Below are 27,531 nucleotides of genomic sequence, written 5' to 3' on the forward strand. Positions count from 1 at the left end.
CGGGGTTTGTGACAAATAGAACTCCTCGTGTACTTGTACAGCCAGCCAGTCATATTTTGGCATTAAGTGGGGTGCTGTTCTGAGGTTTTGATCGATATTACCTAGGTCTTCTTGAGCCATACACTGTCTTGAGATCTTATCCATTGTATCTTTGTCTTGTGATTTTTGACTGAAAGGGCAAAAGGCTAGACCTACTTTGGTTGAACTATGTGGCTCCGTCCCTGCTTTTGACAAATAGGTGTGCGATTTGACATGCCAGATTGACTGAAAATTCTAAATATTGGTCATGTTGGTAGGATTGGGTAGGCGTGGTGTTACTTGTTGGTACGTGGGTTGGGGGGGAGCCCATGAGTGCTCAGTGCCCTGGGGCCCCTGGAGGTACTAATCCGGCCTTGAGTCCCGGCATATGTACTACAGCGTTTCCAGCGTTCTCGTGTGAACAGACACGTCAAATGAAACTAATACATTTGAACGGAAGACTTTTTTGAAAACGAATACTGTGCATAAACGCAAACGTTCTCGTGTGAGCAGCACCTAAGATTCCACCTGTCAGAGACTGGGATGATGCATCTGACAAAAAAACTCCAGAATACTTCATTCTAATCGGTGTTTACTTAACCTGTTAAGCCCCAAGGTCCCCGCCGGCGGGTACTCTTTTTTTTGCTAACGCACTTTAGCACAGAACTCAAGATAAAAGATACCCTTATTACTTATCGTAGCTGCACATACAAGATATCCGATTAAAGCTGAGGTTCCACAGGTTATTTAGGTATATATATTATCACTAAGTGATCCGAACTCTTGACAGGGGAAGCAAACTCAGACATCACAACACGTACCTTTACGTAGCTTTTAGAGGAGATCGTCTCACCGTAGCTGTCAATCTGATTCAATGGCATTAAAACGAGAAAAAATGCGGCTGAATCGGTTAATCCATAGGATGATAATGTTTCTGGGTAATATTATTCTTTATTTATAATCCATAATTCAATTTTTATGTAAAAATCGGAGAGTAAAAGTTAGCTGCTAATGGTAGCCACCAGAGTTATCGCAGCTTCCGGTCTTGTCTATGCGGCAGTCTCACACACACACATTACCAAATAAGGAGTATGAGGGAGTTCCCCTCGATTCCATTGGCTCTCACGGTTAGAAAGAGATGTCAATCAGCAAAAACGAACAAGGGGGGCCAGAGATAGGTAAAATCCACCCAAATGACCCCAGAAGTGGGTTGTTTTTGCTAAATCTCTCTAAAAAGGTCAAATTTCACTTGTTTTGCATCAATGTTGATACAGGGTACTTATTATATGTTGTAGTTTGGATTCCTAAAGTTTTTAGTCTACCATCCCATCATTCAAGGGTGGTTTTCACTAAGTAATTTTTAGTTTTTGGACAGACACAATCATTTAATTTGTTTTACTGTGTTCAATCTGAATTTACTTTAAAATAAAAACATCTATATTGATTCTGACACTTCTACATCCAACTCACAGGTGTAACCTTGCTTTGAGAAAAAAGATTATTAATGTAACCCTTTTAGAAGGGAAGATATGGTCATTTGTTCTGGGAATGTCATTTTCGAGCCTGAGACCTGAAAAACAGGCTCGGGGCTTAACAGGTTAATGTTTTTTCTCCCTTTTCGAAATGTTGAAGTGATTTTGAAGCTTGAAAAACGACAACTGTTTTTGTCACAGAGGAAAGGGTACCAAAAACAAAAGCCCAGAATTCCTTTTGATTGTGAAAAAAAAAAAAAAAAGGCCAAACGGTATGAGCCAGGTTTGCAGTGCTGTTTCTGCAGCTGTCACATCAATCAACAACATTCAGGTCAATCAAGTCTTGCCTTTTCCAGATGAATACGGATGAAGATTTGTATTTTGAGTGATTTACAATTATTCTTCAAATTTTCTGAATGCGATGATGCATGCATCGCAAAGCGTTTGCAGAAATCAGAACACAAGAATATCTGTCTGCTACACAGTATTTTGATCATGTATCTGCTGCCTGTCTGTGCCTGTGTATAAGCTGTATGCAGGGGCGGACTGGGGGGAAAAAGTGGCCCAGGGATTAATTGACAGGCCCACTTAATGCGCGGCATGTATCGGCCGGCCGGCGTTACTTAACAAAAAATCCTATGCATTTTATGTTGGGGGTGCGGACAGGTGGTGGACCTCACCTCCTCTAGGGGGGTCCGGGGGGCATGCTAAGTTAAATGCATCAATCTGGTGCAATTTGAGAGCAAAACTAGGGACTAAATCTATGGATACATCTCTCAACACCCATATGAACAGATTTACTTTTTCTTTCAAACATTTATTTGAACAGCAAGTGAAAGCAAAAGTGAAAACAATAAATAAACCTGCTAGCTAACTAGCCTAAACTCAGTAACAGAATGTGGGCAAGACGCTCTTCTCCACAGCCGCGCGACCTCTGAGTCAGACGTCACTTCCCCCTTTTCTATCCTACGGGTACAGCCACTGAACCCTGTTTCCCTGCCAACCCCCCCTCCCCTATGCATGCCCCTCCCTCTGAACCCAGGGCTCGCTACAATACTGTATACTGTATACACAAACTATACAAAAACTCCTCAAGCTTTGGAGCTTGTTTATCCATCTGTAAGCAACTTCCAGCTAGGTCTCTCAGTCAATCACTCCTGATCGTTCACTGCACAGTGACAGCTGCTACGGGCCCCTCCAGGGAGTGGCCGGAACACTTACAACATTTTTTTTTTTTTTTTTTTTGGCCCTTCAGCCCACGCACAGCAGCGGCCCCCCGGAAAAACTCCCGGTATTCCCAATGGCCAGTCCGCCCCTGGCTGTATGTGTAGGATTTGTGTTTAATATGTCTGACTTTGGTGACGTAACAGTATCAAAAAGAAAGAAGAGTGAATGGAAACAAGTCAATAACACTCCTCCCCCCTTTCAAGGATCTGCCCCAGGAATGTGAAGATGGATGGTCTGAAAGTGAAACAAAGCAAGCACCTGGTTGTAGTTTATTTTCAAAACAAGACACATTTAAAAACTTTCATCGCTGAAAACTTTTCCACACTTTAAACCGTTCACACATCAAAATGAAATCACTAATCATCTGCACACAGTGGAATCTAACCCACCATCATCCCCTTTACTCGAATAACACGGACTGTAATCTTAAAGAAGAAACTTCTTTACTGCTCCTTCTCTTTAGAAAAGTTTTTTCAATGGATGTGTTTCCTCCCTGAGATATTTAGTGCCGTCCACAAAACACACACACACACACACTTGCACTTGCTTTTTTTCAATCCCTCTGTATCTGCACTCTATCTGCCCTCCCTCACACACACACACACACGCGCACACACACACACACACACACACACACACACACAGACACAGACACAGACACAGACACAGACAGACACACACACACACTTGGTGCTCACTGAGGTAATGCTCAGCTACGTGAGCCAGTGTAGTGTTACCCATCCCATCGTCTTTACTATCTGGAAATCTGGGGTTGAATGAGCGCGTTTTATCCCGTTCTTTGACTTCTAGCTGAACTGCGTGACGGTCTTTATTGACTCTTCAGCGGTCTGTGACGAGAGTCCACAGAGAAACACAGAGAAGCTGAGAGTGAACCAGTGGCTGAATTGGTGTCCATTCGTCTGATTGAAGGCTTCTTTTTAGAACTTGCATTTTGTGTCGCTGTCAGCCCGTCGAAAGTCTAGATGTGACCAATGAATGCATATTTACCTTCATCTAGTATCAATATCTGTAACTTTATGATGCCACTGGACAGACAACTGCACTTGACATCTGAAACTATTCTGCACTCTGCATCAATCACTGGCCTTTGGTATTTGAGAGGCACTTTTATTCATTATCTGGACAGAAGAACTGTGAATGCAGCTTGATGTTCTTATTAATCAACCTTTCTTGTAAAACATTCAGTCCTGTCATAAAAAGAGGTGTTGACATACAGTATGTGCACCTTTGCATCCCTGAAGTCCAAACCTACGACTGGATGTCAGATGTTCTTATTACTGCGGCCTGACATTAAACCAGAAAACCAATTTAGGATCCTGTCCATTTTTCATGTACTGCAAAAAAAGTCACCCTTTTCCGTTGCCTTCTTATTTTTCCCATTTTTGGGCGTTCCTTTTGTTTGTTTTTGTCATGTGACCAATGCAATAGTGCTATGAATTTCACAAGACCTTAACATGAACACATACTGCCCCCTCAACCTGATTTAGCAAGAGACCACACACTGATGTGGAAATCCAGCTGTTCCAGTTCCTCATGGCTGGAAATCTTTTGACTACAGGATTAACTTTGTATGGTGTCGGGTTATAAAACTGTATGAGTATACCCAAAAATACGTTTTTGATTTGTAGTTTAAAGCCATAGACAACAAACTGTAGGTGTGGCCCTACAGAGAGTGAAGGAAATCGAAATCCCTGCATCTTGAATTTATTCGCAAGTAAACAGCACCCCCGTGTGTTTGCAAATTGACAGTAGTGGATGCAGATCACTTTTCATCATAGTGGAGAGTAAAATTCATGAAGACATTTTTTCGACAGATAATAATTATCTGAAATATCTGAAAATAAAAGAGTTTTTCTCCCACACACCCTGCTCTCCTGCCTTAAACGTCCCCCTTTGATTACTTCAATAACATAGTGACATTACTATGTAACACTCGCCTCCAACACATTGTACATAATAGGCTAAGGACCAGGGTTATAATAAACCATAAAAGCATAATAGGGCCCCTTTAAGACATTTTAAAATATTTAAATCGTTTTGTATTTACCTGTATTGAATGTCATGTGTTTTTTTTTACCAATCTTCACAAAATGGCACAGACAAACAGAAACAAATGTATTCTTTGAATGTGTAATGCATCAAGTCCTTTTTTAAAGGCCATTACATCTTGATTTCCAAGTTCTCTAAATCTGACCGCGCTGCACACCGTTAACACGTTCTTTCCCTCTTCCTCTGTTCAGTGTCGGTGAGCATTTCCAACCTGTACCCGGGCTGTGAGAATGTGAGCGTGCGGAGTCGCAGCATGATGTTCGAGCCCAGCCTGACCAAAGGGGTCCTGGAGGTGTTCTCCCCGGTCCACAACGCTCTGTCCACAGCTGACGACCAAGCTACAAAGGCCATCGACATCCAGTACAGCAACATCCACGGTGAGAACCAGCAGTGGAGGGAGTAAACATTTACAAATATTCCACAATAAGTTGAAGTCCTGCATTGAAAATGTGTAAATATATGTAGTGGTATACAATATTAACCTCTGACATGTAGTGAAGTAAAAAATATGCAAATAGGCTGAAGTTCTTAACATTTTTACACGTGTACAGTACTTTTACAGGTGGTGTCAAATTTACATTTTCAAAATAAAATAACCTTTGCTTGCTGTATTGACCGAGGTAAGCAGGAGGCCTGCTAAAGTTGTGATGAACAGTGAACTTTATAAACATGCTGCTCACGTCTCTTATTTCCCTCTCTGTAGGTGTGGGGGAGTTCAGTGTGTGGGAGTTTTCGGGGAACCCGGTTTATTACTGCTCCTACGACTACTTTGCGGCCAACGACGCCACGGCAATCCACCTGGTCCTGTTCTCTCTGGAGGAGCCGTACGAGACCCAGCTGGGACACATCACCTACTGGCTGAACCTGCTCAAAGCCCTCAGCCTGCCGCAGGACAACATCGGTGAATATCAGGAATCCTTTATTCGTCCAGGGGGAATTACCTTTTTTGTGGATCAAAACTACATTTTAAAATAGATCATATTTATCCTAACATAGATCCACAAATTGCTCTCCACAATTTAAACGCAATATTTGAAACCAGATTCAAGCAGAGGCTAAAAAAAGTTACGCAAGTAGTGCAAAGTGAGCCAAAAAAAACGTAATAAATTGTATTTGCTGATTCTATTTTGTGTTATTAATCTGCAAAGTTCTCACATAAATGTAGTGGGGTTTAAAGTACAATGTTTGCTTCTAAAATGTAGTAATGCTTACGTTCAATCACAAAATGATTCAGTGCAGTACTTGAATGAATGTTTGGCTGCTGAACCTGCTGGCAGCTGTCAGATTGTCTAGTGTTTGGTTCATACAGTTATTGAATAAAATGTGAAATGTTCTTTCTGCAGCTTTCGGAGGTCGGACCCAGCAGCCTCTTGCGGTCGTTCTCGTGGCGACGCACGCCGACCTCGCAGACGTCCCCAGAGCGTTCTCCGGAGAGTTCACCTACGACAAGGAGAAAGCCCTGGTCAAGGAAGTCAGGAACAGGTGGGGGCTCAGACCACAGCACGCAATGCCAATGTACTGTATATACAAAAAACAGCAGTAACCGCACTGCATGCTTACGTTTTTACGTTGAAACGGGGTAACCTTGTAAGCCATTATCTGCTATTTGAAAATGGCCAAGAGACAAATGTAGATTTAATTCGGACCTGCAGAAAGTTTTTCTACAAACTTAGAATTGAGATCAACAAATGCATTTCCCTTTTACAAACAGAAACTGGATTCACAAAGGCCGGATCGAAGGTTGTAAATGTTAGAAAGATATTCACACGTATATCAACTTCATTAATTCACAGATTTTTGTTCGATCTGGGTACATTTGCACAACATTTTTAGTTAAAAAACAATGTATGCATTTGTGGAAGGTGTTTTACCAAGCGGCAAACACTGGGGAACAGCCGGGACGCCAATACGGAAGTGCAACACACTGCAGTTCATACATGGGCCGCTAGGGACCAGTGTTGGGTGTAACGCGTTACAAAAGTAACGGAGTTACAGTAATATATTACTTTTTGCTGTAACGAAGTAATGTAACGCATTACTAATGAAATGTGGGTAATATATTACCCGTTACAATGCTCAGTAACGCAGTTACAACACATTTTAACCCGAAATTAAATGGTGTTTTGTTTTTTAAGAATGTACTAACATAGCGAGACATTCCGACACCGGACAAATTGTGCGGGTAGATTAGTAAACCTGGTGTTTACCCTTCAGGCTTCGCGTCGAGATCTTCGGGGAAGTTGAACGTTATGGAACCATTCAAAAAAGAGAACGTAGCGAAAAATACTAACAACAAATTGTGTCAGGTGCGCGTGACCTGCTCCGCTGCGCGTGCATCATTTCCAAAGTGCTTCCACAGCAGTGACACACATCTGATCTGTGGATAATCATTAATATGAAAATGGTTAAAGCAACCATCACTAAACGCCAGCAACACTGCATCTACTGCAGACAGTAGCAACAGGTCAGATGCGGACATCACGTTACCCTCCGTTGTGGACACTAGCTTACTCCCGCCTGACTCGCCGGGCCCGGAGCAGCAGTCTTCGTCGCCCGAAACTACGCCGCCCCTCTGCGGCCCGCAGGTGCCAGGTATATCTAAACAACTACCCGCCTGTACAGTGGGGTAAGGCGGTCATTTTTGCAGCTTGTGGTATAAAAATAGACAATGGCTAGAATATTCATGTGAAAATAGTACCATATTCTGACATGCCTGGAGAAATGTTGGGTCAAAAATAATGCATACAATAGCACAGATGCCTTAACAACGAATGGCTACAAGAATATCTCATATCCCAAGCTTATGATCAACGAGCTGATGTTGCAGCTGAAATGTTCTCCAGGTCACAAAGTCAACCTCACATGATGATGTGATACCAGTTTTCAAGCACAGTAAATATTATTTTCCCAGCGTATATGATGGGACCAAGGTGATGATGTAGTAGGCTACATGGTTTTAATAATACTTTTGCCTTTCAATGTTTGCCATTTCAAACCATGAGCATGGTTTAAATAATATTTGCCTTGATTTACAATATGTTAACCTTCATTATAGTCCTTGACAGCGGTCTGTACTGCTGTATTAACAACGTCTCACATGTTAAGAATTTACAATCAGAATGGAGTATTCAACTAAGCCGTGTAATACAAGTTGTTAGCAGCCTTAAGGGCCTACACAGTTGTTATGCTATACCACATTGCCCTTCACTGGATGCATAATGAGCTGCACTAAACTACATTTTAGCATTTAAAATACCTAGCTATTCTTTTGCGGTTATTTTGGTGAAAGTAACTAAAAAGTAACTAAAGTAGTGTAACTCATTACATTTCAGAGACAGTAATATTGTAATGTAACTTATTACTTTCAAAAGAGAGTAATAAGTAATATGTAATATATTACATTTCGGAAGTAACTTGCCCAACACTGCTAGGGACTGACTGCAGAAAGGAGCAATTTCCATAGACCCCCATGTTAAAATGCCCAACTTTACAGCACAAAAAAACATGTTTCTACCCATGGATGCAATAAATATTATTATCGATATAGTTAGATTCCACCTTCATGATTATGAATCTGTGAGTGAATTGTTTTCTAACACGACCCTTTTATTTATATTAGGTCTTAAAGTTTTTGCGTAAATTAGGGCGTGGTCACTTTGATGGACATGTGTGCCTCACTGTCAGCTAACAGCAACTTGTCCACTCTGCGAGGCTACAACCATAGAGGCTACAACGTTAGTTAGTCATAGTACTGTACTTGACCCTTTAGCTTTAGCCGTGTTCATGGTGATTGTGCCTTTTAGGGAATATTGTTACAAATACCAGACATCTCAAATGTCGTGCTGTGCGCTTGAATGTACTAACAAGAAGTCTAAAATGATAATATTATACATGTTAATCCCGTTCGCAGGTGTTTGTGTGCTTGGTAGCTTAGCTTGTTACTTATTAGCCAGCTAAGGACGTAACCCTTTATACATACATATACATTTTAGTTTATGATTCAGCCTTGGGTAAGACTTTTATAGTCTATGGCAGGGGTGCCCACACTTTTTTGGCTGGTGAGCTACTTTTGAAATGACCAGCTCACCGAGGTCTACCAACCAAAAATAAAATCCCAAATCGCAAGGGTTGCTGAATAACACGTTTTATTTATACATGGGATAACTACAATAGGGCTTAATCTATCGATTAATGAAACGATTAATCGACTATTCGGACTATTACTGTATGCCTTGCACAATTTCTCAAACGCTCTTATTTAGCCATCAACTTTTAGATTTAGCTTGAGGTTGTTTTAGGCATGTGGAAACTAACAATGAAGACAATAAAGATGAATACTTGATTCAAAAATACATATATTATTAAATTAACTTAACAAATTGTTTACAAAATTAACATTGCTTTTTATTTAAATTAAATAAATAATATTTCACATCAAAAGAAACAATATTTTAAAAAATCGTATTAAATAAGCTGATGACAGAACTGTAAACAGAATAGCTGAAACTTTAACAAAATAAAGAGTAACTCAGTTACCTCTAATCATTAACCCATGTTTGTATCATTGAGTTAACTGTGTGTTGCTGCTAGCATACATAACACCTGACATGGAAACATTACTCGTGGACAGAGTTGTTACAAAGTAACGCGTTACTTTAATAATATTACTTGTGTCGGTAACGGAGTAGTGTAACGCGCTACTTTTATAATTCAGTAATCACACTACAGTGACTAACATTGCCCCGAAACGCGTTACTTTGTTACTTACTAAGATCAGTCATAATCACACTGACAGACAAGAGGGGTTTCCGCCGCAGCTTTATATGTACGTAATCTGCGCGACTTGCGCATCTACATGTCCACGTGCAGTGCTGCATAAACATGGCTGAGTCAGCGATAACTTTCGAGGGGTGGAGGTATGCCCATTATTTTGAGTTCGTCCGAAGAACAGTGTTGGGCAAGTTACTTCCAAAATGTAATATATTACATATTACTTATTACTCTCTTTTGAAAGTAATAAGTTACATTACAATATTACTGTCTCTGAAATGTAATGAGTTACACTACTTTAGTTACTTTTTTAGTTACTTTCACCAAAATAACCGCAAAAGAATGGCTAGTTATTTTAAATGCTAAAATGTAGTTTAGTGCAGCTCATTATACATCCAGTGAAGGGCAATGTGGTATAGCATAACAACTGTGTAGGCCCTTAAGGCTACTAACAACTTATAAACGTATTTAAAGCAGACAAAGGATCAAAGTCTGGTCAATTATAGTAAAGATACTGTAAATATTTATAAGTCTAGGCCTATATATATATTAAATACAATAGAGCTAGAGCTCACTATAATGAAATCTATAACATTATGAAATGACAAGGTGTGCAATATATTTTTCTTTTTGTTACTTTCTTTTATTTAATTCAAGTTCCAAGCACAAGAAGTTTGAATGTATTTAGTGGACAAAAAATACTTGGAAACTGGTGCAGACTTTCCATCGTAGGGGCAGAATTAAAATAAGACATTACCTCTGTTTCCACAGACATGGGCGCATCAGCTGTGGTAACGGGCTGTAAGTCAAAGGCAAAAAAATCCTCCTCGCTGGAGGCAACAGCAGCAGGTTGAGGGACATCGGGCATGAGGGCTGCAGGCTCTTGTGTTGTTAGGGAACGACACTCTGACATGAGGAGTATCTTGATATGGTCTCTTCTGGCTTCTTCTTTTACCCAACGCAGCTTAAACTTAGGCAGTGAGACAGCGGCAAGCAGTGCTTCCTTGGAGTCAATTATTGCGGCAAATCGAGTTTTGATTGCTCCCACAATAACTTCAGGCAGCCCAGTGGTCATTGCTGATAGGCCAGTTTTCATTGCTAAGATTTTTCCCATGAGAACTTCTAGTGTTGGTTGAAGCGTTCCATAAAAACAAGTGTCCTCACCCTGTAAGATATCCAGTGCAACTGTGAAAGGCTTCATAATGGAACAGTATTCCTTGAGAAATTGGTATTCCCTGTCGTTCATACATTTCATCTGAAATTGTGTGCAGATATTATTGATGTCAGTGAGGGGAATTTCTGTGATCCGAGAATAGGCGTCAAAGTATGAGTTCCACCTTGTTACTGTGGGAACAATCAATTTTCTACCACTGACTTCTTCCAGGAACTCTGATGCGACTGTGGAGCGGCTGGCCTTCGTCCACAACGCTGAACATTTGGCTGTAGCACTACGATACACAGCTCTAGATTCTACGTTAGATGACAGCCATTTATCAACCTCATTGTTCGCAATTAGATTAAGTGTATGGGCTGCGCATCTATGATGGGGAGGCAGTACACATAGCCCGTCCTGGGCATTATCATCTTTGGCGGCGGCAAGCACACTGTGAAGGTCTGTAAAGTCTGCCTCACCATCGCCATCCACCTCATCTTCCTCCTCATCGGACTCCACTTGCCGCTGCTGATGCTCCTTGAACGCCTTCACAAAGTTACTCCCGTTGTCCGTCACACATGCAGTCACTTTATCGTTGGTAAGTCCATATTGAGAGAAAATGTCCTCCAGCTCTGTTGCTATTGCGTCGTACGTGTGTCGACCCCTAAATCTTCTACAAGCGATCGCAGCCTTCTTTCGTTTCAAGGTATCTGCATCGATCCAATGCACAGTCACCCCCAAGAAACTTTTGTTGTTAGCACTCCATATGTCTGCCGTTGTTGACACATAATCCTGGGCATCGATAGTTTTCCGCAGCTCCTTTTCCATGATAGCATATTCTTTATCCAACTCTTTGGCAAATGTCTTTCTATCTGGCAACACTTGCTGAAAATTAAGAAGATAGAGATATTAAAGTAATGCTACATAATAAACTAATGCTCCTTTTATAACTGGGCTAAATAATATTTAAATACCGGTAATATTACTGTAATGATAGGTGCTTATGTATAGGCAATGCATCTTTTTACCACCAGGCAGCAGTATAACATTTAAGCTAACCATGTACAAAGCGAGTGGAATAAGATGCGAGTCCCAACACACACACACACACACACACACACACACACACACACACACACACACACACACACACACACACACACACACACACACACACACACACACACACACACACACACACACACACACACACACACACACACACACACACACACACACACACACACACACACACACACACACACACACACACACACAAAATAACAACATCACAATTACGTCGCTGGTCGCTAACATGGTAGTACAGCCTCGGTATGGCCCAGTAATCTACTGTATTAAAAAGTCTCTATCGCAACGTTAGCTTACCTTGTCATTGGTGGTGTTGACAGGGATTTTGCTGACAAGTTTTCTAAATGCCGGCGACTCCACAGTTGACAGAGATTGCATGTCTTCCACAACATACTCTGCCACGAGTCTCTTAACTTCTCGGGGTTCCAGAATCATAGAAGACCGAGAGAATGTTAACTTGTGTTGCTTCGGCGTGCCTGCACTCACGTCTTCTGTATATTTTCTTTTCTCCGGGCCGGCAGATCTCTCGACTAACTTAGTGTTAGCGTGGCACCGGTCCAGGTGTTTCTTTAAGTTGCTAGTGCTATTTCTTGATGTAGACAATTCCTTTGCTGCCGACGAACATAGATTGCACTTGACTATTATGTTTTTCTCTTTTTCTCTAATGAACTGATAATAATGTGAGAACACCCATCGCTCAAAAGTTCCTCCCGCCATCTTAACCCAATAGTAAACAATGCATCAGGTTTATTAATCTACCCGCAAATTTTTTCTCTGGTGTCGGAATGTCTCGCGATATTTGTAAATTCTTAAAAAACAAAACACCATTTAATTTTGGGTTAAAATGTGTTGTGTAACTGCGTTACTGATAATTGTAACGGGTAATATATTACCCAAATTTCATTAGTAATGCGTTACATTACTTCGTTACAGCAAAAAGTAATATATTACTGTAACTCCGTTACTTTTGTAACGCGTTACACCCAACACTGCCGAAGAATAGACAGGAATGTGACGGTGAGGTGCAAACTGTGTCCAGGCCAGAAGCTGGTATTCATTACTGTAAACACCATGTCGAACCTCAACAAACACCTGCAAAGAACACATGCTAAGGTGAAGCTAACGCACACGCTATTTGTTGTTTGTTTATATCACGTAGTCTGTTCTTCTTCTCTGTCTTCCGGTTGTTGCCTGTTTTGAATGACGAATACACACTACCGCCGCCTACTGGTAAGGAGAGTTATTGCCACTCACGCATGCGCAGTTTGTACGTGCTCGGCGAGTAAAGTAACGAGTTACTTTATGTAGAGAGTAACAAAGTCGTGTAATATATTACATTTTTTTAGTTACGACCCCATCTCTGCTCGTGGATGGGGCTACAGAGCTACTAGAAAGACAGTCGAACCCGGTGCATTCCTTCGTCTGAATGTGGTGCACTTTTGCTAAATGTTTAGACAAATTGCTCGTGTTACCGCCCTTACATGCTAAACACTCTTGGCAACGAGCATTGTCCACCTCAAGACGGGTAACATTTAACCACACTTTGGAGCGCTTCTCTCCGCAATCCCCGCCGTGTGTTGCTGCATGTAGCAGTGTGTATAAAACTGCTCCGCACCCCTCGCACACGGGGGAGAGAGATCGGTCTGGATCGGAAAGATCGAAAATACACCAACCATAGACGCATTTGTTTGTCTTTTTGCATGTTAGAAACTAGTTGGCGACACTAAGAATGCGAGATAATGTTTTTGTAGCAATAATACATGACCTTTATCAACTCGCTACTCGGAGGGAAGTCGCTGTCATATGCCTTGTTGTGAACACTCCGATAAATGCCTCTCCATGTTACCATTCTTTGGCAGAGCGACGCTTGCTTTACAAATAAGGCAAATAACCTTTGAATGTGACATCACAACAAAATATTCTTCCTCCCATTCTGGGTGGAAGTGGTATGTCTTTAGCTTTTTGCTCGGTCCCGCACTCATTTTGTTGTTTGTCTCTTGTTTCTCTCTTTAACTTAATTTGAGTTTTCCCGGCACTTGACTGATTTTGTATCGCTTTGCATTCTGGGTTAACAGACTGGAAAGCGATAGGTAGCTTTTTCTGTCAATCAAGTAAAATCCTGAATTAAGTGGCAGGGAGGCCAAGGGAGGAGGGATCAAAACCAGTTTCGTCTATTTTAACGGAGCTGGATTTTTTTTTTGTATGAATGACTCGCGATCTACCAGCATTGCCCCCGCGGTCGACGTGCTGAGCACCTCTGGTCTATGGCTATGACGCCCATAATGCTAAACGGGAGCAAATGTTAATAGGGGACCCAATTATCACAGTGGTGGCCGGCGTCCCGGAGCTAGCCCACTGCGGCTCCGTTAGGTACGGGCGAGATCAAGGAATGCAGCGAAACGCAGACTTGGTTCGCCTGCTGTAGTATTAGCTAAATAAATTATGTTGAACAAGGATTATTAAGCTGAAGATCGCCACAATTGTTCTGCTATGTATCGGTACTTCTTTTCTTAACGTGTGAGTGACAAGCATTAAGAATAACAAAATATAGCTAATTGCAGATTGTCTCATTTGATTATGAATGTAACGTTTATATAGGGGGACTAAACTGTTAGCAGTAACTTGGTATCGCAGTGGCGGTTCTACGGGGTGGCACGGGGTAGCAGCTGCCACCTCAGGAAAAATGCCTTGCCACCCCAGCTGCCACCCCATTTGGCAGCTTTGTTTTGAAAGAAAAGTTGTGGCTCATCGGACATTTATGAGAGAAAATCTCTAATGTCCGAGTGCAAGTGAATGCAGCACAAGACGCGAGCCTTGTAACCCCTCCCCCCCCCTGGCGCGAGCTTGGAAATATGATTGGCGGCGATTTCATTTGAACGGGAGGACAGCGCAAAACGAGAAGCATTTCGGATACAAGTAGACAGAAGCAGTGGTGTAGTGGGCGTTGGACGCGGAGGTACGCCGTACCCCCACTTATTTGAAGCATGATTTCTTTTTTTTATTGACTAATACATCTAAAATCATTGCCAGTGTTATCAGTTGCAAGTGTGTGTTTGTTGTATTAATGACGAAAACATAATAGACAGATTTCACAGTAATTATAATAAAAACGTAGCTCAAGCATTTATGCAACTTGATTTGAAGCGTGTGTGTGTGAGGGGCAGAACCGTGTGTGTAGGGTGACCAGGTGTCCCGCACTGTTCGGGACTGCACACACAGCATTTTTATTATTTGTCCCGCGTCCCACACATTGAGACTATGTCCCGCATTTGAGTGATATCGCTCAGAAAGGCCGGATCGGTTCGCTGACAGCATCATGTAAGTCCCCCCACGTTGACAGTTCACGAGCGCGAGTGTCTCCCGTCCACCCACCACCCCGTCCACCCAGTAAAGAAATCCCCACAACACCACTGGACAGAAGGAATTGAGGTATTTGCGGTCAGGGTATGACTGGGGTAGGCTACAGCCATACCAATAAATGGCTTATCCCCACCATGAAGAATGATGTTAAAGTAAGCAAAACAAAGTCTGCCAACTCGCGCGGAGTAAATTGCACAGACAGCATAGTAAGATTGATTTCAGTAGCCACTTGTCTGGAAATAGCGAAGACTAGAAACGGTTTTGAAAACTTTTGTCACGTAGTGATCGTCTTCACAATAGAACATCTTTGATAATGTCTTCTGGCCAATCAGAATCACGATAACGGCGTGGTGTTGTTGCAGGAAGTCCCGACGGAGAATACTTTTGCTGTAGTACATCTCGATATACGTCGGTACAACTATAAGACCCCACGGTTTGATGATTGATAGGTGTGTGAGCTGTCTTTCATTTTGATACACAGAACAATGGGGGCTATCCACCCTTATCCACAATGTAAAGTCATTCACACCGCCTCTTCCCTCTCCTCTCTGTGAGGAGCAGCAGGTTCAGCTTTCAGAACAAAGTAACAAAAAACTAAAATGGCATTCATTTTTTTAAATACGTCGTGTAGTAATATATATTTATTTATTTTTCTTCTCAGAGCACCAGAATGTGTATTTGATGTTAGTATTTCAAGTCCTGAGAAAGTCAAATAAGACTGTGTGTAAAACTTCACTGCCCAGCCAGAAAAAAGTAACTACTTTGATTTAACTAGGCCAGTATGGGCTTTCCACTGGATAATAACTTCAGCGATGTATATGTTTTAGCTGAATACACGTTTTTTAACCCTAACTGATGCAGTAAGTCATTTCTTTAATGTTTGTTCTTTCTGATGTAAAGTCAAGGTTGTAACTGTTTGCAATGAAGTTGTGGGGCGCTGAACTGTTCCTTTGATTCTTTTGAATTATGATAGTAATTACTGGTCTTTCAAATTTGAAGGAGGGTGAGCAAGCATCTTGAGGAATGTTCATCATTAACTCCTCCAAAAAATATAGTTTATTTAATAATAACACTGAATATGTGAATCATAACAGTGATTGACAGCTGATAGGAATAATATGATATGTTAATATTATCATATTCATACAGACACACATCGATGAGACAGTTAATTAATGTACTTATTGCAGCAGTCTGCATTAAATTACGTGTGCCACCTTAATATATTTATATTTAAGGCTTTACTGATGTGCCACAATAATGTCACCTAATGTTATTGAGTTAAAATATCAATATTGTGGCTTTCCAAGTTAACATTGATTGATATGACTGCGATTAAATCAGCATATACTTCTGCCAGGGGATGCCACCCCTGAAATTCTCCTGCCACCCTCTTGCCACCCCATGAATATTTGTCTAGATCCGCCCCTGTTGGTATGCATGTATTTCATGTTAGCTTAGCTTCTTAGCCTGAGCTAGCTCTGTTTACTTCCAGTTCGGAGGCAGCAGGTCCCGCCTCGGCTCCTCCTCTTTGCCCTTATTTCGAGCAGGCGGGATTAGACTCTGACGTCGCTGTCAAGCGTTAGTGGCCGACTCCGCCTACTAAGGGCTTCTCTGCAACTCTGCAGAATCCTTTGGGTGACGTCACGGACACTACGTCCATTTATATATACAGTCTATGTGTTTTACATTTACAGCTAACATTTACACACAGATTCTCAATCTGTTCACAAATAATATTCAGTAGGGATGCTCCGATCAATCGGTTTAAATGGAAGATTTAAAGTGATATTTAAATCTTCCATTTAGGCCCCGCCCACTCGATCGGATCGGCGATCGGTATCGGCCGATACTGATTCCGGCGATCGGCACCAAAATTGGCAATCGGAGCATCCCTAATATTCAGACAAATCTACCTCCATAAATAACTTGAATGCCGCTATCTTTAGTGGGAATGCTGACACAGCATTCCAACTATCTATTATGCTACGCACAAAATTCTTTATTATTCCGCCGGGTTATTTTGCGCTACTTCTTCTCCCACATTGAACATCACAGAAACTCCGTTCGAACATCAAAACTTTCAGCTCGGTTTGGGAATCGATGGCTATTACTTTTATCATTCATAACTTTCATAATTCCAGAGATACATCCCATAATTCATCACATTTTTAACATGGAAGTCAATGGAGAACTCTTCAGACTCCAACAACCTTCATGCAATTTCAACTGCTAACTGCTCCTTCTTCAACTGCTAATTGCTCCTTCATACTTTCACTCAGAAACCTCATTCGAACTTTAAAATGTTAAACATCTTTCAGACATTATTTGTGTAACACAACTTTTACATCTGATTCTTACTTTTAGAGATATTAAACATTGTTCAGACCTTGGTAAAGAGGCCTTCTTCAGATTTTAGAGTGCGTGATGTCACAGCTAGAGTGGATTACAGATTTAATTTTGCCTTCATATTTTCTTTTAAAACTGCCATAATTCCCAAACCCTACATTCCTGAGACATAATTTGTAATGACAAACGTAGGAAAACATCTTGTAGCTTGAAAGATACAAAAAACGTTCAACATGTCTCCATTAAACTCCATTGTAAGTTCAGCCTCACCTTTCCCCACCACAGCAGCCGCACACCTTTAGTTAATCTGCCAAAAAGGCCACATTATTAACCCGAAAGTACACAAAAAGTACACTTCAGATGCTCAAGTTCCTTGACATGCTTCACGCTTTGAAATTTCACCGATATCTGTCACGGTTCTTCAACAAAACGTTCACATGTAAGAGGTTTATCTCTCATTCAGAACAATGAATGAGACATCACCATGGAAAACTTTGATCTCTGGACACGTCGTTAGCTCAAATATAAACACCTGTGTCATGGAACACGATGATGTCATAACTCCAACTGACATGCTCAGAGCAGCAGACTTCAGATAATGGGTAACACAGCTCTACGTCAATTATGGGGTGTCATCATATGCCGTTTCCATGGAAACGCATCCCTCGCCATAAAACAAGATGTCGCTGTAACTCCAATGGACACCGTCCGATCGTCCCCCAAACTTCGCTTGTATATCACCGGTCCATGCCTCAACAGTTCTACGCCAAATCTGAGATCTCACCCTAGGCTGTTTCCATGAAACGCATCCCTCGCCAAAAAACACGATGTTGTCGTAACTGATAAGAAAATGGTCAAAACACCACCAGACTTCAGATGATGATGATGATAATAATAATAATAATAATAATAATAATAATACATTACATTTATAAAGCGCTTTTCTGGGTGCTCAAAGCGCTTAATGGTCCAGCCCTCAACATCTCTATGTGCCATTAGTGAGTTTTCCTCAAAAGCTGTTGCCATGGAAACGCATCCCTTGCAATAAAACACGATATTGCTATAACTCCTATGAAAATTGTCAAAAAGTGCTAAAACTTCACATGTGTGTTAACAGTCCATGGGACAGTTTTGAGATTTCTTCAAATGCCGTTGCCATGGCAATACAATGCTCGCCACGGTTTTCTCATAACCTCAGGGGAAATGCTCCAAACAGCCCAAAACTTCACAGGTTTGGTAACGATGCAGCCATCAACATATCTAAGCGTATTATGGGTTGTCATCAAATACCGTTGCCATGGCGACAGATCATTCGCCATCAAGTTGGTTCAATAGTTTGCAGTTCAAATATTCTGCTGCTTTTCCAGGCCATTTTACTTTATTTTCTTCTCATCACACATTCAAGCCCCCAGTGTTCATGTATCATTTCAATCTAAATTCTTCACTTTCTTCTTACACATTATATTTCATCATAGCAATTCAGCGTCAGCTTTTCAGCATAAAGCATTCCCACTAGCAATTTCTTCAGGAATTGCATTCTCTAGTTCAAAACATTATGTAATAATGTCAGGTGTATTACTTGACTGTTCCCCACCTTTATCTCAGTACTGCTGTAAAAAGATTTGAAATGGTGGTTGTGTTTTGTTTTTTTTAGATTTGGGGTGGACATGGAGATCAGTGACCAACTGTTTGTGATGGACGCTGGGGCCTCAAACTCCAAAGACGTGAAGCTGCTGAGGATTCACCTGCAGGAGCTCCGCGCCAGCATCATCTCTGTGAGAAACACTAACAAGTCAAAACAGCATTGTACATGTACATGCCAACAAAAGGAAAGACACTGCAGCCATTTATACAAATACAATCATTCTTACAAAAAACCCAAATGCATTTGGAAGACAAATTCTCATTCATCAGTTAGTTAGACTGTCCCTCTTAGAAAGTCAGTTAGTAATCCTTGTCGCTTGTTTGATTCCTAATTATTGTCAATTCCTTCCATTTTCCTTCAAATGATTCTTGCAGTCTCAGTCTTTCAGTCTTTCCATTATATTGATTTTCCATTTCCATTGTTCCTGAGTAGGAGGTTCCACCTTGTACCATTTCTTTAGTGATCGCGTTTCTGCCAGCTACTAACAATATCTCTTCTTATTTTTGACAATTCCTTCTGTAAAATGACCCAGATAAAGTACCATGCACTTCATAGTTTCATCATATCCTAGTGTGTTTTTGCAAATCTTCAATTTCCATACCTTGTAACCATGTTAAGCCTTTTGAGAACGCAATCTTCACTGCGCTAAAAAAAACATGTGCTCTCCCACTTCAATTAATTCACAAGACAATCTTATCATTATTTTTCAATTAAATATGACTCAGCATTCAAATCTTTATTGGAAAGAGATTCAATTATTATTTATAAAGCATCAAGTCCAGCCTTAAATTAAATACATCAAAGCTTTATTCACCTCCCTTCTCCGTCTCTACAGAGCTGTAGTCCCATGACGCTGCTGTCGGAGCGGCTGCTCGCCACCCTACCGACCTGGAGGAAGCTGAGTGGTCCCAACCAGCTGACATCATGGCAACAGTTTGTCAGCGACGTGCAGGAGCACATCAACCCTCTGGTCAGCCAGGATCACCTCCGCACGCTGGCCATGCAGCTTCACAGCATGGGGGAGGTGCGTGGAGTTTATCAGTGTCAAGTGTTAGGGCTCTAAAAAGTCAACAACGTTTTCATGTTCAGAGCTAACAAATGAAACAACAATAACACTTGTTAAAATGACATTAGAAAACAAAAACCTTTTTTTATTGGAATCTCTTTTTGGTAAGGATGAAACAAATATCTATTGTTGTTATTGATATAAATAACTACAAATAACAATGATTTATCCACTTGTGAGTTGACAAATCACATTTCATCTGATTCAAAACAGAAATGAAACTTTCAAAATGTTTTGCAATGACCATGATAAAGGAAATGTTTTATCCAGTCATCTTATTAATGTAGTTTAAAAATGCTGTGTTTGATAGTAGTTGTGAGATTAAATCAAAGGTTCTTGTACAATACATCTCATCTCCAGCAGCTGACTGTCCTTTCACCAGACCACCATCAGGGTGCGCTATTTTTTATGAATAAATAAGTCCCAATGCTTTGTTTTCATGTGTAAACAATTACTCTGCAGGGGCCACATGTTTATTTACCTGATGATTCAGCTCAGGAAGCCATGTACTGAGGCTCAAACAATGTTTCTACATATACTAGGTATTAGTTTTTTAATTTGTTGTATCTTTATCGATTTGTTTCACTAACATTTCATTTGTATTTATTCCATTCATGGTATGCACAACTTAATGTATAACAATTATTTACAAAACATGTCTCTATAAACACACCATACCCGAAAAGGAGCAGGGAGAAGAAAATAATCTTATATTACCTACCCCTTTCTTATATTACCTGACTTTCTAATACATTTCCTCTCCCCTTCATGGCCTCCTCCCACAGATCAACATCATGCAGAGTGAGACGGTGCAGGATGTGGTCCTGCTGGAGCCTCGTTGGCTCTGCAGCCATGTCATCGGCAAGCTTCTCTCCATCGAGACGCCCAAGGCCATCCACCACTACAGGGGGCGCTACAGGCTGGAGGAGGTGCAGGCTCTGGCTCCTGAGAGCGACGTGGACGAGCTGCTGCAGATCCTGGACGCAATGGACGTGTGCGCCCGCGACGCCACCAACCCCGCCATGGTGGACGTTCCCGCTCTCATCAAGACCAACGGCCTCCACCGTTCCTGGACCGAAGAAGAGGAGGAGGAGTCGCTGATTTACGGCGGCGTGCGTCTCGTCCCTGCGGAGCACCTCACCCCCTTCCCCTGTGGCCTGTTTCACAAATTGCAAGTGAACCTGTGTCGCTGGAGCCACCAGCAGAAGCCAGAGGAGGAGGGGGGGGAGGATTTAGACGGCGATATCCACCTGTGGACCAACGGAGCCAAGGTGAGCCAGGGAGGAGTGGAGGCCATGATCCTGCTGGTCAACCACGGCCAGGGGTTGGAGATTCAGGTGCGTGGGCACGAGTCTGAGCGGGCCAAGTGCTACACCCTGTTGGACACCGCCTGTAGTATAACGGAGAACCTGCTGGCCTCCACGCTCCCCGGACTGCTCACAGCCAAATACTACCTGAGTCCTCAGCAGCTGCGGGAGCACCACGCCCCCATGATGATCTACCAACCCAAAGATTTCCTCCGGGCACAAGTCCAGCGGGAGTCCTCGCTCACCAACACTATGGGTGGCTACCGAGAGAGCTTCAGCAGCATCCTGTCTTTCGGCTGCGCTGAGGTCTACCAGCAGGGGACTCTGGGAACAGACATTCACATATCAGATGTCCCCCTGCTGGCCCGCAGGAAGCTCTGCCGCATGCTGGACCCTCCTGACGCTCTGGGGAAAGACTGGTGCCTGCTGGCCATGAACCTCGGCCTCACAGAGTTGGTGGCCAAACACAGCAACGGGACTCCTAATGGCGCCTCTGAGCTAGACTCGGAGCAGGACTCCCAGCAGGCCTTGCTGCAGCCCAGCCCGACGGCGGCGCTGCTGCAGGAGTGGAGCGGGCGAGCGGACAGCACCGTGGGCGTGCTGATGGCCAAACTGAGGGAGCTCGGCCGCAGGGATGTCGCCGACTTCCTGCTCAAAGCTTCTCCTGTTTTCAGGGTCAACATGGAAGCGCTGGCCAACGGCTACCCCCCCATCTGCAACGGCGGCACGTCGTACAACTCCATCAGCTCCGTCATCTCCCGCTGAACTGAGCGGGGCCGGCTCTCCGTCCTCACCCAAACTGCGGATTGTGTTTAACTTGACGTTTTCCCCCTGAAACAGGACTCGTGTGTGAATGAACATGAAGTGCAATCGTTCAGCTGCTCGCTGCTTAATCACTATATTAAGTTGCCGTGGGAACCAGATGTCGTGTTTGTGCTCTCCACACCTGTATAGCTGACCTTCCACTATGAATGTTGTGAAAGAGCTGATTGTCCTGAGCTCCAAAGAGGAACCCTGTGCTTTTATTCTGTTTCTTAATCTTGTCGTGCTGCTTTTTAAAATCCCTTCTGCTGTACTGCAAACTTAAGACTCACTCGGCTACATTTATAAGCTACCAACTATGTGAAGGGATGATTTTAAAAGATGGCCGCCTCAAGTTCGGACCTATTCATATCCTACTGAGGACATGCCGTTTGTACTCACTCCATCCATCATAGTTACAACAAATAATATTATTCTTTCCTTTCTACTGTTGTTTTGTGACATTTGGGCCGTTCAGCTTAGTGTTTAATAAATGAAAAGCATTTTGTCAGAGTGTGCCTTTGTGGCCTTCTACCTCCCTAAAGAGCACAAATAGTCTTGTTATTATAAAATAGCCCAACATTTAAAGAACTGTGCCTTGTTGACACCAATAGGAACATTTCAATCAAGTTTTTAAATGAAACCATCCTACATTTCAGACTTGTAAAATGGTTATTTAATAAAGAAAAAAGAAAGCTAGGCTCATTTTACAATTAGATTTTGCCGGCATTAAAAAAGCTGAAATCAGATATCTTGCTGTTTTCTCTTTAGTGTTTGGGAGTCACTGTAGAGATCTAACCTTTTATAAGAGTCAGTGAGGAGACGATGTGGGGTCATTCCTGTTTAATGGATGCTTTGGTGGGTTCCTACAGATTAGCTTTGTGCTGACAATTTATTGTAACGGTCGCATAATCGCCCTAAGAAACGTCCTTAAAAGAACAATTTCATGTGGTATTAACTATAGTGTGACAAACTTGTGTTTAGTTGTTGGAATTTCCCTTGAAATACTTGCTATTCTGTTCAAACTGTAAGAGAAATCAAATTGCCCTTTTGAACTAATGTTCAGTTATTATCTTTAGTTTCTCCACCAGCAGGTAAGACTTCAATCTTCACTAATCTGTTTTTTCAATTGATTAAAAACCCAAAGATTTATACCGTACAAGACGAAGAACACCAGCAAATATGTTTCTGTAGCCAGAACCCGTGACTTTTGGGAAATTAGTTTTAACATTTTGTTTAGGTTATCGAAACGTGTCCTATTCTGCTTACTGATTTTTGTTTGGTAAACTTAATGTTTGTTACTTTCCATCCAAAACAGGCTTTAGATAAGTTTGTATTTATTTTTGAGGGATCGCCGTTACTACACATTTTCCTATAATTATTACCAAATTAGTTAGTTTTCACTTACAAGTCTGCTCATGTTCAGTGCACAGAAAGGGACCTTTAGCCATTTTGAACAGGGAAGATTTCCCCTCTAAGTGCATTGTCTTATTGAAGGGAATTGGGCCTTCTACCACCTAAATGTATTTGCTTTAAAGTGACATTTTATATCCTAATGGCGGACAGGGTGGAGCAGACACTGCTCATCTTCCTTTACTTTAAATAGAGAATGCGACCACAATGATGGAAAAAAATAAATAGAATTTCATGTTTTCTACTAAAAAGTAATTTATTAAACCCAGTAAACAAACCTGACACGGCACCTTTGTGATGCTTCCTCGTCAACGTGAAGTAACCTTCCAGTGTCAGATTAGTAAACTCCGTCGAGGTACATTTGAGCGTCACTCGGCCGCGCGTGGCTTCACATCTCCTTTCACTTTTTATAACATGAATCTGCGGTCCGGCTTGGTCAGCAAAAGCAAAGTAAAAGATGGAATAAAGTTGGTATTGTTAGCTGTAGAAAGGATCAAAGGCTGCTGGTGACAGAAATGTCGTATCGTTGTAAGCTTGGCGTTTTATAATGTTTGTGATCAGAAAACATTTTCATGTGTTGATGTTTTGGAAAAGAGTCTTTCATTCTTAAAAAGATGTCAATACTGTGTGGCCCTTTTTCAGGACACTGTCACAAGTTTGTAGTAAACAGTTGCGCTGACGTGCCAGATTGCAGTATTTCCTGTCCGCTTTACTTTCCCAGTGTTACTGTCTGTTTTGCAGAGATAATGCTTTGAATACTTTTTCAAATGTAGTACTTCTCTAACTTTATTTGTCTGGGCCTGAACTTGCCAATCCACACAGCAATATTTCCAGCTGTGATGTAAATACTCCCGGCCTGGTTCTTCACTTCCCTTTTCACCCTCTTGGCCTCAATTAGTTGATTCCAATTTCAACAAGGCAAACTGAATGTACTGTACATCGCTCCTAAGAATATAAAAACGAATCAAAGATATGCTACAAATGTGCAAAATGTACAAATGTGATTAAATGTCCCAAAGTGGTCAGACACATATTATTTGTACTTACTTTATTTTTCTTTAAAAAGTTTGCCAATGCTGTGTGCCTAAAACACACTTGTTCATTCCTCTTATTATAACTTTGTACAGTATACAAGCGAAGAAGTGATGTTTCAGAAAGGGAAGTGAATATTATGTTTTTGTAAAAGCTGGGAATCACTATATTATTATCAACTTTGTCTCCGCTCGGTGTCTATTTCCATATGGTTCAGACATAAATGAGTGGATTCAAAAGTATTTTTCTGTATGTTTTTGTTTGATGCTTATTCTCCCACCTTCAGAGACTGCGGTCTAATCGCCACATTGCACACATTGTCTTTTTGTCGCTATTTATGTTATGTTCTTTTAGCATGTATTGGAATGCCATGTTGTTAGTACTTCTGACACTTTATAGTGTAATACATTTTATAATAAATTCTTTACCTAATGTCATTGTCTCTCTGTTCTAATTGAAGACATACAATTAGGTAATTCAAAAAGTCTGCACCCTGGTTACCTGAGTCCTGAGTTGAATAAAAGGACAACAACAACATATTTGACCACACATGTTTTTTACAGGCTTCTTCTATGACTTGCTTTATTTCCAAGTAACAACATCCTGTTTTTATGGGTTTTTGTCCCTGTACTGATAAGGTTTTAGAAGACATTGACTTTATATTTGTTATCTCGTGAGATGCAATGTACTGTTTAACTGTTATGTGTGTGCAATATAGTGGAAGTGAAGCAGTTTCACACTATTAAATATAGATTTTTTTTGTTTTCTTTGTCAAATTAGTGTATTTAATGTGTTTTTTTTCTTTTTCGTATAAGAGCAAATTATGCCAGTGAGGTGTTCCAGGTGCAATTTGTTTATTTTAAGGATATTTCCTCTGAAGGAGTGTCATTATCATATTCCCAGGATTGTATGTATTCATCCCACTTAAAACATTTTTTATTTATTAAAGAAAATATTACTCTAGGGCTCAATTAAAGATTAAAACCCCTTATCATTTTTGTACCAGTGTTACATAAAGTAAATACCATTTGTATGTAGATTTAGAAAATAGTCTATGCTTTTACTTAAGCAACAACTTAAACCAAGATAATAGAGATATTAAAATATTTCTCCCCCCCCCCCCCCCCCCCCCCTCAGTGTATGTTTAAAGGACCTCCTCACTTCTTATGATTTCAAATCTCTTTGGAGAATCAGGGTCAGGTGCATGTCTTCTAACCTTTATTTGTCCTCCAACAGATTCCAGGCTGTGTTATTCACACGTCTCTGAGTTCATTGTGGAGCTGCAGGACGTCGACCCTCCGCCCACACAAACACACACACTCACATGACTGGATTTGTCTCAACTTGTTTCAAATGCTGACAGTGTAGACTGCCATTCAAAACTATTTGTACAGAGAGAGATAAATAGAGCAGAAGGCCTGACGATTAAATCACGTGTTTCTGGATTAGTTTGAATCTTACAAAACAGAATTATAGACAGATTTGGTGATTATTTGTTTTGCTTCAAAAAACCGATTCAGCACAATCAACACCTTCAAAGTGATCCAGGCTTAATTCCCCATTTAATGTGTTTTTAAGCTGTTTTAAATGAAAGTAAAAGTGAAATTTGAACTTAAATAAGTTAATAAATACCACCATTTTTCTTTAAAAAAAAACATAGTTTGAACCACTACCACTCACCTTTCCATCACATTTACAAAAAAGCAATAATTTCCTAACTGCCTGTACAATAAGTTGAATAAGAAATACATATACACGTTTCAAAATGAGCACTTTTTTCATGTTTTGGAATCAGTTTGGCCTACTTAAACAAACGGCAATGCACACACAAACAAGGAATACTGAAGATAATCAAAAATAATAAAGAAATATTGAGATAATCTTCCTATTTCCAATGCTCAATTAAATAAGTATAAAATTAAAACGAGTCATTGTTTCATCTTAAACATGAAATAGTGCAGTTATCAAATGGGAATACAAAATATAACCTAAGGTAAAATAATATAGCCTAATGGTACATTTAATGAAATAAGAAGTACTTGAACTGAAATTAAAGTGATGTAGAATGTAACATATAAGACTGCAAAATATGTATAAGTACACACTATAAATATATTAATGAGGTAATGCCAACCTTTCTTAATTTAAAGAAAAACCGGTTGGGTTTGATTCCTCTCAGTAAAGGGAGGTTTACTGGCAACACAGCATAGTTTTTAACTTGCTTGCCTTCCTAGGCATTGTGAAGAACACTCACTCTTTAGCTTAATGCAAATACCTCATGTAACTGCTCATTAGAGGTTGTGATGTAAAGAAAAAACAACAAGGAGGGATATTGACTGGTGTGTAAAGATGTTGGTCATTCAACTCTGTGTTTGTTTGTGTCTGGATGTGAACACCATAGACCGCGGCTGATAACCTTGTTTAGTTTAGCTAGCCTCCTAATCTTAGGAATTTATTAATGATATGGTAGCAATTGTCTGAGTTTATCAGCAATAGTTAAGATAAACTGAATATTCATACGTTTCTTTAAAAAAATAAGGAAATTAGCAATAAAACTAAGCAGGGGCATTTTCAGAATTGTCAATTTAGCGACTTTCTTGTAAATGTGGCTACTTTTGAAGCTAGTGCTGCTAGCTACTTTCACAGAAAGAGAGATTGCAACAACAGGCTGGGTATTTGTTTGGATACTTTTAGAAATCTAGCATACTCAGCTGTGCAAACAATCATTTAACATTGTACTAAACATACTTTTATTTTTG

The 27,531-nt window shown here is 41.0% G+C and overlaps 2 protein-coding genes across 3 annotated transcripts in view; one reads left to right on the forward strand and one right to left on the reverse strand.

The window, feature by feature from the left end:
- dapk1 (death-associated protein kinase 1) overlaps positions 1–25,204 on the forward strand; it is a 117,349-nt gene extending 92,145 nt beyond the window's left edge. For both annotated transcript variants that reach the window (XM_079687176.1, XM_079687177.1), the window contains exons 21-26: positions 4,979–5,164; positions 5,491–5,688; positions 6,131–6,269; positions 19,163–19,283; positions 19,989–20,177; positions 21,005–25,204. In XM_079687176.1, the coding sequence (XP_079543302.1) occupies positions 4,979–5,164; positions 5,491–5,688; positions 6,131–6,269; positions 19,163–19,283; positions 19,989–20,177; positions 21,005–22,291 (2,120 nt within the window). In that variant the 3' untranslated portion in view covers positions 22,292–25,204. The remainder of the gene's footprint in view (positions 1–4,978; positions 5,165–5,490; positions 5,689–6,130; positions 6,270–19,162; positions 19,284–19,988; positions 20,178–21,004) is intronic.
- Positions 9,736–12,754, reverse strand: LOC307043003 (uncharacterized protein). The gene is made up of 2 exons (XM_079687178.1): positions 12,097–12,754; positions 9,736–11,595 (listed from the first exon to the last, which is right to left on the reverse strand). The coding sequence occupies exons 1-2, from the start codon at positions 12,514–12,516 to the stop codon at positions 10,210–10,212; spliced, it is 1,806 nt and encodes a 601-aa protein (XP_079543304.1). The 5' UTR covers positions 12,517–12,754; the 3' UTR covers positions 9,736–10,209.
- Positions 25,205–27,531: the final 2,327 nt, after the last annotated feature.

This window comes from Notothenia rossii (assembly GCF_949606895.1).
Source record: "Notothenia rossii genome assembly, chromosome: 6".
Classification (NCBI taxonomy): Eukaryota; Metazoa; Chordata; class Actinopteri; order Perciformes; family Nototheniidae; genus Notothenia; species Notothenia rossii.

What these genes read in the sequence shown, in the direction of transcription:
- LOC307043003 (XM_079687178.1), bottom strand. Translation starts at nt 12,516, where the DNA reads ATGGCGGGAGGAACTTTTGAGCGATGGGTGTTCTCACATTATTATCAG. An exon ending in TCAACACCACCAATGACAAG is followed by an intron (nt 11,596 to 12,096) that starts GTAAGCTAACGT and finishes CTTAATTTTCAG; the next exon opens with CAAGTGTTGCCAGATAGAAA.